Source organism: Callospermophilus lateralis, chromosome 11 (assembly GCF_048772815.1).
Source record: "Callospermophilus lateralis isolate mCalLat2 chromosome 11, mCalLat2.hap1, whole genome shotgun sequence".
Lineage (NCBI taxonomy): Eukaryota > Metazoa > Chordata > Mammalia > Rodentia > Sciuridae > Callospermophilus > Callospermophilus lateralis.
This window is the reverse complement of record NC_135315.1, coordinates 53,825,333-53,840,620: the sequence shown is the minus strand read 5'-3', so window position 1 is coordinate 53,840,620 and position 15,288 is coordinate 53,825,333. Positions and strand designations below refer to the sequence as shown.

The 15,288-nt window shown below is 37.6% G+C and overlaps 2 protein-coding genes across 3 annotated transcripts in view; one reads left to right on the top strand and one right to left on the bottom strand.

Annotated features, from left to right (window-relative positions):
- The window catches only part of Tmem220 (transmembrane protein 220), a 24,061-nt gene extending 13,499 nt beyond the window's left edge, over positions 1-10,562 (top strand). The window contains exon 6 of one of the 2 annotated variants that reach the window (XM_076870397.1): positions 10,521-10,562. In XM_076870397.1, the coding sequence (XP_076726512.1) occupies positions 10,521-10,524 (4 nt within the window). In that variant the 3' untranslated portion in view covers positions 10,525-10,562. Of the gene's footprint in view, positions 1-278; positions 1,676-10,520 lie in introns of those variants that run through there. The other variant, XM_076870396.1, reaches the window with a different exon arrangement.
- Adprm (ADP-ribose/CDP-alcohol diphosphatase, manganese dependent) lies at positions 4,684-15,288 on the bottom strand. The gene is made up of 4 exons (XM_076870395.1): positions 15,240-15,288; positions 8,892-9,509; positions 7,546-7,662; positions 4,684-5,224 (listed from the first exon to the last, which is right to left on the bottom strand). The coding sequence occupies exons 2-4, from the start codon at positions 9,490-9,492 to the stop codon at positions 4,914-4,916; spliced, it is 1,029 nt and encodes a 342-aa protein (XP_076726510.1). The 5' UTR covers positions 9,493-9,509; positions 15,240-15,288; the 3' UTR covers positions 4,684-4,913.

The window sequence follows — 15,288 nt, the reverse complement described above, 5'->3', positions numbered from 1 at the left end:
ATAAAAATCATTAGGAAAAGATCAATTTCAACATTATCTAATTAATGTTCTTCAAAAGAAACCATTGAGTGGAAGAACAGGGTATTTTGAACATACATAAATAAGGATTTGGATTAAGTATAAAGAATCTCTACAAATCATTGAGTGAATTATATTTTTAAATTTGAGAAGAGACCAATTAAAATGTAACTTTAACCAATTCAGTCCTTCCACTTGTTTCCTAAAGAATGTATAACTTTTATTGAATTTTTTAACAAAAATTTTATGTGTCTTTATAGGAATCCAGTTGGTGGAAGAATTCAGTTGGTTGTTGCTACTGCAGTTGCTCTTTTCCCACTTATCTCCTGGGTCTATGTATATATAAACAAGGAAATGCGGTCTTTCTGGCCAACTCACTGCAAGACAGTATTTTAAATGGATCCAAGAATTGTATTTTAAATGCGAAATTTTAAATGAGAATTTTCAACTTTATTTTATAAACATTGGGGGAACAGGACAATTTCCCAGTTTATTTCAGGTAATTTGTGCTAATACTGAAGATGATGTTTAAAAAGTCTTTAAGAATTTTCTAAGATTGCTTACAGTACAATATAAGATTGGATGAAATAGTAAGAATGGGGATTCTACGGATGCCTTTTGTAAAGGGTATTCTTCCATAATATAATGAAAAGGCACTAGAACAAAAGTTATGAACCATGAGTTCTTCCAGGCACCATGATGCATGCTTGTGGTCCCCACTATTCAGGAAGCTCAGGCAGGAGGATTACTTGAGGCAAGGAGTTTGAGGCCAGCCTAGGCAACACAGCAAGATTCCATCCTTCCAAAAATAATAAAGTAAATTCAGTATCTAAGTGACTTGGGCAAATATACATTGGACATTTCCTTATCTATAAAATAGAATTAATATGTGATGGGGCCCTACTTATACAGTTGCTATCATCAAACTATGAAAATATTAAGTATTTATGGATTACAAAGGGCTATCCATGAGTAAAATAGAGGGGAGCAGAGTTTGGGTAATACATTGAAGTAGAGGTTGTTCAAGAGAGGCCTATAGCCCTGAACCAATCACAGGATAATAAACTGGTACAGTGGTACGAAATAAATGAGGACTCAAGAAGCCAATGAACAGGCATAACTTGAAAAGAAAATGAATGAGGATTAAAAAGGAATTTGGGACCAATCAAGAAAAAAAGCACGATATTAATTATTCATAATTTCTCATTATTCTAAATGAAAAAATTATACTACTTTTTAAAAGGAATATTCAAAGTAACCCCAAGGAGAGGATTTTAGAGCTACACTGTCCCAACACAGCAGCCACTAGTCACATGTTGCTTCTGAGCATTTCAGATGCAGCTAGGGTGACCAAGAAAGTAAATTTCTAATTTTTTTCTACTTCCATTTTAATTTACAAATTGACATCCAATTATTGGAAAACTGTGAAGAGGTTTTAGATCAACTTGGGCATGTGAATTTTTTTCAACTATCAATTTGATCTGTATTTGATATCTAAATGCAGATCAAGCATTCCCAACAAAACTTTAGTATCCAAGTGTAAAGTACACAGTAGATTTTAAAAACATTGTACAAAATGAGAGAATGTCAAATATTTTTATATTAATGTTAAGATAATATTTTATGATAATCGGGTTAAATAAAATGTTAATTTTACTTTTTTAAATGTGTCTATACAGTGTGTTAAATTTTGTGGTTCACCTTGCATTTCATTTGGACAGTGCTCTGAATATCTGGATGGCAACTTTTTAGCTTATGCTAGCATCAAATTTGGATTTCATCTGAGTAGTCACTTACTCAGTTTCATGAGATTTAGGAAATACTTCACTCAAAAAGAATTAGTGGGAAGAATTAGTACCTACAGGTCAGGAAAACAAAAATTAATCTGATAGTTTTTTCTTTTTACAGTCTTAAATACAACAGTAAGTATTCTATAAATATTTGTTAAATGAGGTAGGCATTTTTTTTCGGGGGGTGGGGACGGGGGCCACTAAACAGTCAAAAATTCTCCATCAAGGAAAAATTAATCAAGTTGGTATTAAAGCAGCTAAAGTGTTAATTTATTTTAAAGGTCAATAAAATGCAAATAATACATTGGGTTTTTTCCAGTGTCTATTTAGCTTACATGTTATTTTTCACTTTTATACCTCCTTTCAAATAAGCTATTAAAGCCACACACAAAGGAATGGACTCTTTGTAAACTCTCTGTATGTCCTACTACTCCAAGTTATGCTTGATTCCTGTGCTTATATGTTAGCAATATCCAAGGTATAGTTTCATAGCGTTTGCATTTCCCTTATTAGACTATGACTTCTGTAAATATTCATAGTAATGTTTGCATCTCAAATTAAGCATATAAAAGACAATAATTTAGCCAGATGAACACCAGTAATCCCAGCTATTCCAGAGGCCAGGCAGGAACAATGCAAGTTCAAAGCCAGCCTGGGCAATTTATTGAGTACCTGTCTCAAAATGAAAAGGAGAAGGGGCTGGGGATGTAGCTCAGAAGTACAGCATTTACCTACTCTGCAGGAGGTCCTGGGTTCAATCCCCAGTACTGGCGGGGGGGGGGGGGGGGGGGGGGGGGGGGGGGGAAGAAAGTCCCAACACTAACTTTTGGTGGAGTGCTGTCTTTTGAAAAAAGAGCCTATATTAATGAACTCATTTTTAAGCTGTATTTTCCTACTGAATTTAGGAATTATTTTTAATTCAGCATTAAGAGAATAAAACCATGGCATTTACAGGTAAATGGATGGAGTTTGAGAATATAATGCTAAGTGAAATTAGCCAATCCCCAAAAAACAAATGCCGAGTGATTTCTCTGATTTAAGGATGCAGATCCATAATATGCTGCAGGCAGGGCAGGGGTGGGGGGGGATATTAAATGAACTCTAGATAGAGTGAAGGGGGAAAGGGGAGGGAGAGGACATAGGGATAGGAAAGATGAAGAATGCGATGGTCATCATTATCCTAAGTACATGTAAGAAGACAAGAAGGATGAGACTCTACTTTGTGTACAACCACAGATATGAAAAATTGTGCTCTATATGTGCAATATAAATTGTAATGCATTCTGCTGTCATATTTAACAAATTAAAATTTTAAAAATCTGTCTTCCCAAACCTCTGTCTTCTTCCCATTGTCCCTCTTATATACCAGCTTCTCATTTTTTTTTACTGACAAACAGATGTAATCATGTTTTTCTCAGCTCAGAAACCCAATAACCCTTCACTGAGTCCAACAAGAGGTAAATTTTCATTCCTGGCTCATCATTCAAGGGTCTTCACAATATAGCCTGTCCTGTCCTCCTTTATTTCTTACCAAACCCCTGAGCACCTATGGGTGAGTCCGCATAGCATTACTTGCCTCTTCTAAACTCAACCTTTTGATGCCTCTGCTTATATTTTTTCCCACTTTTTCAAACCATTTTCCTTCCTCTTTTCATGACATTTCTAATCCCTTCAAATGAAATTAGTATTTTCCCTCCACATTCCTTGTCTTTTCTTTATATGACAACCAGTTTCACACATTTGTATTTATGGATGCCTTTCACTCCCAAGAAAGGTCAGTGAATATAAGAGCACATTATAGTCACCTGTGTGGCAAGCTGAATAACAGGCCTCAAAAGACATCTAGATCCAAATTCCTGGAACCTGATAGCCTGTATTGCAAAGTAATCTTTGCATATGTGAAGATACTAGGAGGGGGAAATTACCTGGATTATCCAGATTGGCCTTAAGTGTAATCATAAATGTTCTTACGGCAGAGAGATGTGATTACACAGAAGAAGGTGATGTGACAACCAGAAATTTGCTTTGAAGGTAGAGGAAGGGGCCATGAGTCAAGGAATTCAAAGGTGCTGCTTGAGACTGGAAAAAAAAACATTCTGCCCAGAGCCTCCTGAGGGGATGTAGCTAGCCAATACCTTGACTTCAGCCTGGTGAAAATTATTTTAGATTTCTGACCTCTAGAATTTCAGAGAACAAATGCATGTGGTAAGTCACCAAGTGTGTAGGAATTTGTAATAGAAGCTGTAGAAAGCAAATACACCTCTACAGTACTACAGTACCTAGGTACTCCATAAGCACACAGTAACAGTTGACTAGTATTTCTTTTGTTTTTGGTCCTCAAACCTTTTCTATACTTGGAACAGTTTCCATTTTCCATCTAGTACGGGTTTGCAGGTAAGCCTTGTCACAACTGATTCAAACATTGCCCATTTGTTCAGAAAGGCCTAAGTAAGGGTGAGTCCACTGACCCGCCGGAGTGTGGCCTCACTGAGTACCAGTGGGTGGGACACAGCAGCACTGGCACTTGGCCTTGCGTTGGTTAGAATCATAAAAGGGCCCCAGGACTTCTCTGTACACCCCTCTTGGGGATGGAGATGCCATACCAACTGTAAAATAACGACCAAAGGGGCTTTGTTCACAAAACAGGATTACAAGCCTATAAAGTCCAAATATAGGCATTCTGAGCTAAAATTGTCCAGAGTTCACTCACACTACAAGGTGAAAGGAAAAGTTATCCTGAGCTTTATTTATTTTTATTATAAATTTTAAGTTCTGTAGTTAACACATGAATATACTCACCTTGTAAAATGAATTTAAAAATATGGTAAGGTCAAATAAAGTCCCTTATCAGTACCAGATGTCCCCACCATCAGCCCCTCCCTGGCTTATTCTGTTTCTGTCTTTCGGCACTAGAAATATTATCTAAAAATACACTTCTGAATATTTTATCAACTAACACACTGAAGCCAAGTATACATTTTGTTATGTAAGTAGAATACAGAACAATGGGATTGAGAATTTTTATTTTGTTTTCCTTTTTGTATAGTAGAGACAAATACAAGCAAAGTCACTCTCTTCCTTCAAAGGCAAATAAAACAAGTCAGACTAAAAGTTGAGGGCTTTTTCCTTCTTATAATTCATAATTCGGTCTGGAACTCTGCCTCTTCCTTTCAACACCATTTTGTCAGGATAGACGTGAACTGTACCAAAAGCTTGGCTGACTGGAGCTGTTTCAATAACTCCTTCTAGGTTGACATGGTGCACACCAAAATGATCCTCACAGTAGCCACCATCATGAGTATGACCAGCAAAGAAACACACCACACACTTGTGAGACCAGATGACTGCCAGAGCATCTCTGTAGTTCCAGGCCAGGCACACATTGTCGGAGGCCTCTGGGTAAATGGGAAGATGGCCTGTTAGTTTAAAAAAAAAAAAAAAAAAAAAAGTTATGAGCCAATTAAGAAATGTTTTACATTAAAAAATAATAGTACTTACAAAAAAAAAAAGTGTCTTGCTACCTCATCCAAATGGACTGAGACCAGAGAAATTCCACATGTGTGAAGTAGTAGGCTATCAACACCTGGATCTCTGGAGCATAGAAAGGAGGGTGAGAGTTTGCAAATGAGGTGGGAAAAGCTACTAAACAGGCAAATCTTGAGATCGCTGAGGCCTATACACAGTCTCAAGTTGCACAAACACAAAGGAAGATCAAGGGCACCTATGCCAAGGAAGTCTGCAAAAGCAGCCAGAAATCAGGCAGATGCTGTGCAGGAATTCAATTTTATTGATTTTCTTAAACACCAATGTTATATATACAGAAAGATATAGTACTAATAAAAGAACAGTTTAGGGACTGACTATGGATTATGTGTCATTTTTATATAAACAATGCCACAGAACTGAATCACAAGACTTTGAACACCCCCATGAGATCAGGTGGTCATATCTAATTCACAGATAAGAAAACTGATTAAAGCAGGGAGGATTATATCGAGCCCCACAGGAGATATGTGGAAGTAGAGCCAGGAGAATTTGAATTCCTGATGTCAACACATCTGTAAGTCTAGACCACACATACAATCAGGTCACAGTTTCACTTTGAAATTCAGATATCATGGCTCATTGATCTCTGCTTCTTCCCAGTAAATCTTTTCTTTGTCCTGCTACTGTTCATTTTTATTCTGAAATTTAAACATGCTTTTGCTTATTATGTACTTATAATACAAGTAAAAGGGGGGTGAGAGTAACAGAACCCTAAAGCAATTAAGAACACATAGGTGCAAGCAAATGCCCATCCACACACACAGTAACTGTTAAGGTCTAAGAGGCCAAAGGGGCTGTGTAGAAGCCACACTGACTTACCTATCAAATTACACAATTAGTTGCCCCCTTCTCCTAGAAGTACTCAGTTCCCCAGTATCCTGTCAGGAGTGTCCGAATGCTTGGTCCTTGAACTTCTTTATCTATACCTATGCATTGGTGATCTTTCAGTGATTTATATAGCTTTAAAAATCATCTATATTCTTTCAACTCCCACATTTATGATAGATAGCTTAAGCCTCTGTGCTGAATTTCAGACTCTGAGGTCTAAATTACTCACTCAGTATTTTCACTAATGTATGACAGGCATATTATATCTAATAGACATCTCAAAACAGTGGTTCCAAACCGGCACCTGGCCCTCTCCACCCAAACCTCCTTGTCCTGCAGTGTCTCCCATCTCAGCTAATGGCAATTCTGCCATTCCAAGTGAATGGCCAAAACTCAAAATAACTTCTGAGTAGCCACAATAAGTTTAAAAGCACATAAAAACAAAAGGAAATTTCCACTAAACTTAACCAAAGAGAGCCTAAGGTGCTCAGTTGTTAAATGTTTACTTAACCAGTTTCTAAACTTACAGCAATGTTGAAGAAATTTAAGAGGCTACAGATGTAGGTGCACTGCCATCAATAAAAAGAAATGAAAAGAATATGAGACAGAGGGGAAAGGGGACTGGGATTTTTAAAAAGTCTCAATTCTTTCAGCAGTTATGTGACTTTAGCTATGTAATTTCATCTCTTGGGGCTTCAGTATATCTTTAAAATTAAAGGGTTTGGCAACATGATCTGTAGGTCTCTTCCAGCTCCCATACTCTTAGCCTAGCAGTGGAAGAACAAAAGAGTAGATGCAAGTCAAGTACTACAGTTTCTAAGACTAATTATTACTGAGCCAAATGGTGGTGTGTCACAGCCATAACCTGTGAGGGAACTTCATCTTTTCCAAACTTTGATGCTTGACAACCAAATGGCAGCACAAACATCCTTGTACCATCTACATGTTTTTAACCACATCTAAAAGATCAACATGTTAAAAATAGAAATGTAATTTCTATTTTATAGAAATTAGGAGCCAGGGCTCCCAAGGCTGAAATATGAAACGGGACCTGAAATGAATTTCTCATTTAAAAATTAATACGTGAACTGATCCCACTTGGGGAAATTCTGCTTTGAAACCTAAAATGGCAACTCACATACTCTAATATATGGCAATATATTTTTGTTATTGTACATTTCCTTCCTGACTCATTTGCAAATATTAATCTCAGGTTTAGGCTTTATTTTAATTTAAAACATTGACTAAGCACCCATCTTATAGAAAGAGGATATGAGAACACAAATATCATTAGATTCTTTAAACGCTAGCTTTTCAATCTCTAAAATGCTACTGCAACCAGATAAACAATTTAAATACTTACTCACAATCACCACCTTTTCTTGGTTTGTGTCAGAGAACGCAAGAACTTCGTTCAACCAGTTCAGCTGTTCTTGGCTGAATCCTCCATTAAACTGGACAAACTGGGGCTCAGAAAGTCCTAAATAAATTCAGTAAGTTAGACCCAGAAAATGTCATTTCTCCATCGTTTGGGTTTTAAATTTACCTACTGCAGGGACACTTGCTTTTTTTCTGTAGGAATATTTATTAGCAGTAATTGACTTAAAATAGGCAATGACAAGAATTTATTCTTGAGTGCTATATTAATAGTTCCTGTATCTTACTCCTAGTCTTGACATTCCTCTGCTTGTTTCACTGGCTTTCCATTACACTAGAAAGAAAACAGAACCTCCTTTCCCTGTCCACTGATCCCACTACACACTCCTGTGCCTATTTACTTTCAAAAATCATCTCACACCTCAGTGGCCCCTTCCTGGGTTACTCAATACTGCCACTTATTCCATTTAATGCCTTCACATCTGCTTTCCCTCTACTAGCTCCCTACCCTTGTTCTTCCAAGTATAACTCCTTCCTGTCCTATAGATATTAGCTTAAATGTTTCTCCCCTTGGATCATCTAATCTAAAATAGTACTCCTAGTCCTTTTCTATAACACCATACTCTTATTTTCTTGGTAGTACTTTGTGGAAATAATCTTATTGGTTTCGTTGGTGGCTCTAGTTTAGATCTGAAATGTCTTCTTCCCAAAGACCCATGTGTTAAAGTCTTAGCCACCAGCTCACAGCACTACTGGGAGGTGGTGAAACCTTTAAGAAGTGGGTTCTAGTGGGAGGGAGTTAAGTCTGGGTGGGGAGTGCCCTTGACAGGAATACTGGGGTACCAGACCTGCTTCTTTGTCTTTGCTGCTTCTTTTTCTTATGCTCCCTGCCATAAAGTGCTGCCTTGCCACAGGCCCCAAAGCAACAAGGCCAAGTGACTATGGGATGAACTCTTTGAAGGCATGGACCAAAATAAACCTTTCCCCCTTATAAGATGATTACATCAGGTACTTTGTAACAATGAAGGAAAACTAATACATGATTGTTTGTCCTGCCCACCTCCTATCCCGATTCCCTTGATTTCATCCATTTAAAAAAGACATTTTGCAAAGTGACCTTCCCAGAATGGGCATTCAAATATCTGTTAAATCAATGAAGCTTCGATCATGTTGTAACCAATCCATGTGACATCAAAGCTTGGGTGAAATCCTGACCCTGAACAACAGTGACAATATACTTTTACCTTAATCATCCATCTTCCTGCTGAATAAAAGGTAGCTGAAGAATTTAAAGACAATGTATTAGATTCTCAGCTCAAAGGAATAATTCACCTTGAGGACTATTCAATTCCGTATTTGGATTGTGCTCCCTCAGTATCTTCATACACTGCTGGTATTTTGGAGAAGACTGATCCACGCCTAAGACACTCAAGTCATAAGCATCGAGTAAAATGAACCGAAATTTAGGGAACGGTACAAAGTGGTAAGCATAATAATTCTCTGAGGGTATGGTCTCAGGATGATCTACAATCCGGTCTTCTAGAAACCTTGTGTTAAGTTTAGAGCGTGTTAAATAATCTCTACTGAAGTTGTAGAATTCATGATTTCCCCATGTATGATGAACTGGGACTTTAAGCATTTTGAATGTGTTCATAACAACTTCCAGAGACTCTTCTGATGTTTTATACTGTGCGTTATAGCCATCGATAATGTCTCCAAGCTGCAGGACACAACAGGGCGTGCTGCTTTCTTTATTCCAGTCTTCAATGGCACCCTGTAAGTGAACGAGACTATGTCTGTAGTACCTCCGCCGGCTTCCTTGGAAATTGTATCCATCTTCTAAGTCGGCATACTGAATATCTGCTATTACTCCAAAGGAGAAGAGTCTTTCTGAATTGTCAGTGAGGGTTCCAGGATTGGCCTTATTAGCCATAACCTCCAAACAGGTTTCTAGATAAACCGAAGAAAGTAAAAAAAGACAACTAAGTTAAAAACATCTTAATTTTCTGATTGGACTAAAGAAAATGACAAAATGGACATTAAACTTAGTTAATTCACAAGACAACTTGAAAAAGAAAGCATCCATCAGCTTTAGAACTGACAATCTTAACTCTAAAATACTAAGCCTCTGAAACTGTTCAGTTTCTCATCTTAATACAGACAATTTTATCCTCTGGAAGAGGAATAATTTACAAACAGGTACTATTCCATAATGAACAGGCATTCTAATTCTAATAAAGTCAAATTTAAATATGGAATAATCTAATTTACAATAAATACTGACTCACCTAAAAAAACACACCATACATCCTTCCCCACAAACATCAAATAATTTCATCTGTGATGGTTGTTTGAAAAGGTATACATATATTACACTCATTGTAATGTATATATCAGATTCCCATTATGGGTTATTTTGTGTCAGTCTGGGTCTTTCTCTTTGCTGATAGGTTGATCATCTGAAATAAGTGTCTCACAGTTTATATCTAAAGTAACTGGAGGACGCAGTAAAGACATGAAAGGAGAGGAATAATTTTAAACAATGACAAAAAAAAAATATCCAGCACCAAAACTAACTGACACTGATGGGATTGTCATTTTAAAAAAGACAAAAATCAAAGGCCAAGATCCTCAATTACCAACTACTTTTGTTACAAAGTCTATCGTAATTAACTTGCTGTAAGTGTCTGCATTTATTAAAACCTAGATGTTTCTAAAAATTCATTTGGCTAAAATTACTTTCAGACTCCCAGTCTCCAGTCATCTGCCTGATATATCTATGGAGTTCCTATTTAATTGTCTACAGACATGTGAATCCACTGTAAAAGCACTCCTAACAGATGGAGGATACAACTCTATAATTGGAATAGGAGGCAGACTTCAGACTTATTTAAACAAAGGAGCATTTTTCAAATCAAAACTGTTGTCACTAATGCTACATTCCTTATTTAATCCATCCAGTTAGGAGCTTCAGCTACTTTCCTTTCTTCCTCAATCTCATTGGTTGTAAGTACTCCTAAAACAGGTAAAACTGTACCAGGGAGGGGAGGGGAGGGGAGGGGAGGGGAGGGGAGGGGAGGGGAGGGGAGGGGAGGGGGAGGGGAGGGGAGGGGAGGGGAGGAAATCCTGAAAAATGGTCTGGTGTTTTCATGGAGTTTTTTTTGTTTTTAATTTGCTCTTTTCTTCCAGCAGTCCCCATCTGAAACGGTTCAGTTAGCAATCAATAAATATGCTGACTTGTCAATAAATATGCTGACTTGTCAATAAGTCTGCATGCTGGGGTGGTATCTTCTTTCTATAAATTAAAGAAAGTCTGACTTTTCAGGTGGAGAACAATTACAAGAAATCAAAACTCATCTAAGTTAGCTGAAAATCACATCTTATTAGTTTCAAATATTTGTGATTCCAAGTACAGATTAATAGAAAGATAATTTAGCAAGTATGTCCCATGAACATTATTAGCAAAGCTTAACAGAAAACTGTTTCTGGGAATGTTCTTATCCCCTGCCAGATGAGATTATTTGTTTTTATATTTAAACTCAAAGCCTTTAAGGTGATAATATGTTCGTGGATCAGTTAGAGAGGATTTAGTCCTGATTAATTTGATCTTCTCTTCAGTAAACAGCTGTTATTTTTGCCTGACCAGAAGTCACTTCATTTTCTTTGAGTAACAGCACCAGCACCCCAATTTTCCTTGGATAGATAGGTATCTACCCAATTTCCTACTCTTAGCATTTGCCATTTGACCTTTGCTCCCTGACTGGGAAAGGGAATGGCAGACAGATAGATAAACCAGGTCTGGCCTATAAAAGCCCAGTTTCCTCCGGACCAGTTTAGGAGTAAGCACATAACACAAGCTTGCTCAATATGCATCAGTCCAGGGACATATTAGCAAATACTACAACTTGAACTTAAGGAGAAAAGTTAACTGAGAAATAATTCAATATGAAGGAAGCAAATCTGAATGTTACAAAGTATATTCCTGGAACCAGCAGTTAAACACCTGCATCTACCTGTCTCTACTAGAATTATCCTTGGCCATTTAGTTATATGAGCCAATAAATTCCCCCAAGTTAAAAGCCAAATCAAATTAATTTTTTGCCATTAATACTAAAAACATCTTTCATTGGATCCACAGTTTCAATTTACGGAACTTGAAGGACACCCCAAGATTTGGCAACCTTTTAAAGAAAGTTAAAGGAAGGTGGCAAAACTTATCAAGGGACACACACTGCATACCGAAAGTCTGTTCTGGGATAGAAGAGACCAAAATGTTAAATGCAGCTTTTAAAAATAAGGTCAAAGGTAGGGAGGCAACATATACTTCTATTAAAGAAAATATTCTGAAAAACAGAAACTTAAATTTGCAATGGGGCCTGCTAAGTACAAGAGGGAGGACAAAGCCACATCCAGAGACAGAGAGAAAAGCTCAGAAGTAAAAAGAACCAGAGGGCAAAAAATTACTTCTCTGGTTTATTATTATTATTTTTTTAATGTTCAGGAAGATGCCCAGGGAACTCAGGAAGACTGGTTCAGTAAACATCTTACCAGAGGGAATAGGCTTTTCTGATCATCAATCCCGTAAAAATTTAGCCAGCTTTGAGAAAGACAGAGGAAAGCTTTCTGTCTTAAATCTCTGTCTTCCTGGTGGGTGCAATGGGGCATGCCAGTGATCCCAGCTACTCAGGAGACTGAGGTAGGAGGATTGCAATTTCAAGGCCAGCCTCAGCAACTTAGGGAGACCCTGTCTCAAAAAATTAAAAAAAGGTTTAAGATGTAGCCCAGTAGCCCAGTGGTAGGGCAGTTGACCTCCAGCGCTCAAAAAAAAAAAAAAAAAAAAAAAAAAGAGAGAGAGAAGAAAAAAAAAACTTACTCTTTAGGAACTGGGGTGGTGAGAAGAGATAGGGATACAGATAGCTTTTACAAAATGCCTGCACCACATATCATCTGCTAAATTATTTAAGCTTTAGTTTTTTAAAAAGGTATAATCATGAGCTGCTGAAAGCTTCAGAACTTAAAACCGTCCCTCATAAGGTTGTTGTGAGATGCAGCTAAGTTATAATGCACAGCAACTACTCTGTAAACAAGAAAATGATTTTTAAATTTTATATCTAAGAGTATATCTGTTTACTGAGTCTCAAGTTAATTAAAACTAGAATAAAACAGAATAACAACAGTATTTTCTAAAAAAAAAAAAAAAGGCTACCAGTTTTGGTGCAATATAAACAGGCAGCATTTTGTGAAGAACTTAAGTGATTTTTAAAAATAAGTAAGATATACCAAGAATTCTTAACTGCAGAAAATTTGCTACAATACCAATAAAACTTCTATAACACCTAAGAGTCAGAAGGCTGAAGTTCCTTGTAATAAGCCCCAAAGCTTCTAAGAGGAACTTGTGAAAGAAGACAGCCCTGCACTAAAAAGTATGTTTTATACCATTGTCAAAGCAAAAGAAAAGGGTTGGAGGTTCTAGCATCATAAGATCCTGTTAAAGAACCACGTATGTCTCAAGAAGGGGGCCAGTTGGCAAAGATTTTATATGCAGAGACTTTGAAAACACCAGAGAGGGAGGGGATCTTGAAACCTATGTTATATGCTACCATAACAGGAAAGCTGAGGCAGAAATGTCCCTGGTTAGGCAAACATGGGGCAGTGGTTTGCACCTAAGATGAAGCCAACATATTACAGTGCCAGGAACTTCACAAAATGTTTAGGCTTAGCTACCCTGGTCAAACTAGCCTTAAAGTTTTATCAAGAACAAAATTTAATAAGCCCTGACACTATTACTAGAACAAATATAAATGGTATTTATTCATGCCCTTCTTTCTCAAAGAAAGTATATGAATAGGAAAAAAAAAAAAAGCAAAAACTTCATTTGGTGATCTCAGTGGTTTACAGTAGTGATACAAGTGATAGACTCACACTAGATAACACTTTGTATACCTTTTAGCAAGGGTCCATCAGACTCAAAGGTGTTATTAGCATTTGTCCAAAGTAGATCTAAAATACCTGCTTTAAACTGATTTAGATGCTGCAATTTCATCTAAAAGTATAAACTTACTGTGAAGAACTTGTAAAATTGCTCTGATAAATAGAATCACTTTGGTAAATAAAATTTAATATACCAGCTAAAAAACATCAAATTCAATAAAATATATGTTTGCTCATTAACCCACAATGGAGCATTTGAAGAAATGAACAATAATTCTGCCTTAATAAGAAAGCTGCTTTTGTGCCCTTTTTCGATTACATGAAAAAACTTCTCCCTGAGCAAACAAATACATAGAAATAAGAGGAAGGAAAATCTTACCCAGGCAACTAAGATAGAAAAATTAGTTTTGACAAACAATGATCTGAAATGCTAAGGAAACATTTAGCAACTCTTCTAATTTTGAGCATAAATTTCAGAAATTTCCAGCTGAACTTTAGGAAGAAAAAAACAAATCCTACTGAACTACAACTCACTGGGTTAGGGAGCAGCACCCCTGGCAAGGTGGGTCAAATCACAGGGAAAACAAAATTCTTTGTAATCAGTGGAACAATAGCTGCTTCTGCTCTGAGTAAGTCCTCTTGAACCAGAGCTCCCAAATGCCAAGGAAATAAAGACTGACATATATTCAGGCTAGCTAAATATATATTCATATTACCAGTGTATATTACAAAGTGTATATTGTCTCTCTTTACCTCCTTTTCTCTTACAAAAGCTTTCTGCACCCCTGAGTCCTTGAAGATGGAGATTTGGGACGGAAAGATCTCCTCTGTCTTACTCAAAGTCAGCTTTGAATAAACCTAATTTCCTCTCAACTGGTCCCTGGAATTTTTGTGGGGCACCATGAGGGTAAAGCATTTCTCTCACTATTACACCTTGAAGAAAATTTCACACAAGAGTGGAAATCATGTAAATAAGGAGATAGGAGGTTTGGGGTTTTTTCCTCCCCCCTTGCATTTTTGGAAATGCCCCACACAGAAGTGGTGGGGTGGTGATGAAGATTGCAGCTACTGAGACTTAACAAAAGCAAATGAAATCAATGCTCTCTGCAACAACAACAACAAAAATAAACCTATATAGACCTTAGTCTCATTAATATGTGCCTGTATCCAAGTAACAGAAAAGGTCTCAGATGAGGAAGCCATCAGCAACTTTTTTAATCAGAAAACTGAAGGGGGCAGGGAGCAGTGAGAGTATTTTAAGAGACTGGAGCCCCTGTAGACCGAATTAAGAGGGTTAACGTAGTATATACCCGGTACAGCACTGTGCTTTTAGTTTACGATGTAATATATCATTAGAAGTGCTGGGCATTTTGGTTACACTTAACTCGCTTTTACCACCCTAACCGCACAAATTAAAAAAATTGTTTATAATACTTTTTAAATCAAAGGATTATTTCAAGCGCAACAGGTCCACTTATACTTTGCAAGTGTGAAGGAATCAACTACCCCGTAGTTTCCCCTGGCTGGCGTCCAAACTGGGCTGGACCAGGGCGAGATGGATAACCAACAAAGTGGAGGGAAAGGGGATGCCCAGCCCTGCCAGACTCCGGCCGGTCTCTCACCTGAGCAGGGCTCAGTACCGCCCCGGCCCGGTCTAGCTGGGACCTTTGAGAGCGTCCCCTCTCCACCGCCCCGCTGTCCCCGCCCCCTCGGCCTCCTCCAGGGCCCGCTTCCCAAGGAACCACCTACCCCGCGCCGGCTTCTCGGCAAAGGCTTCAAGACTACCAGCTAGGGCACC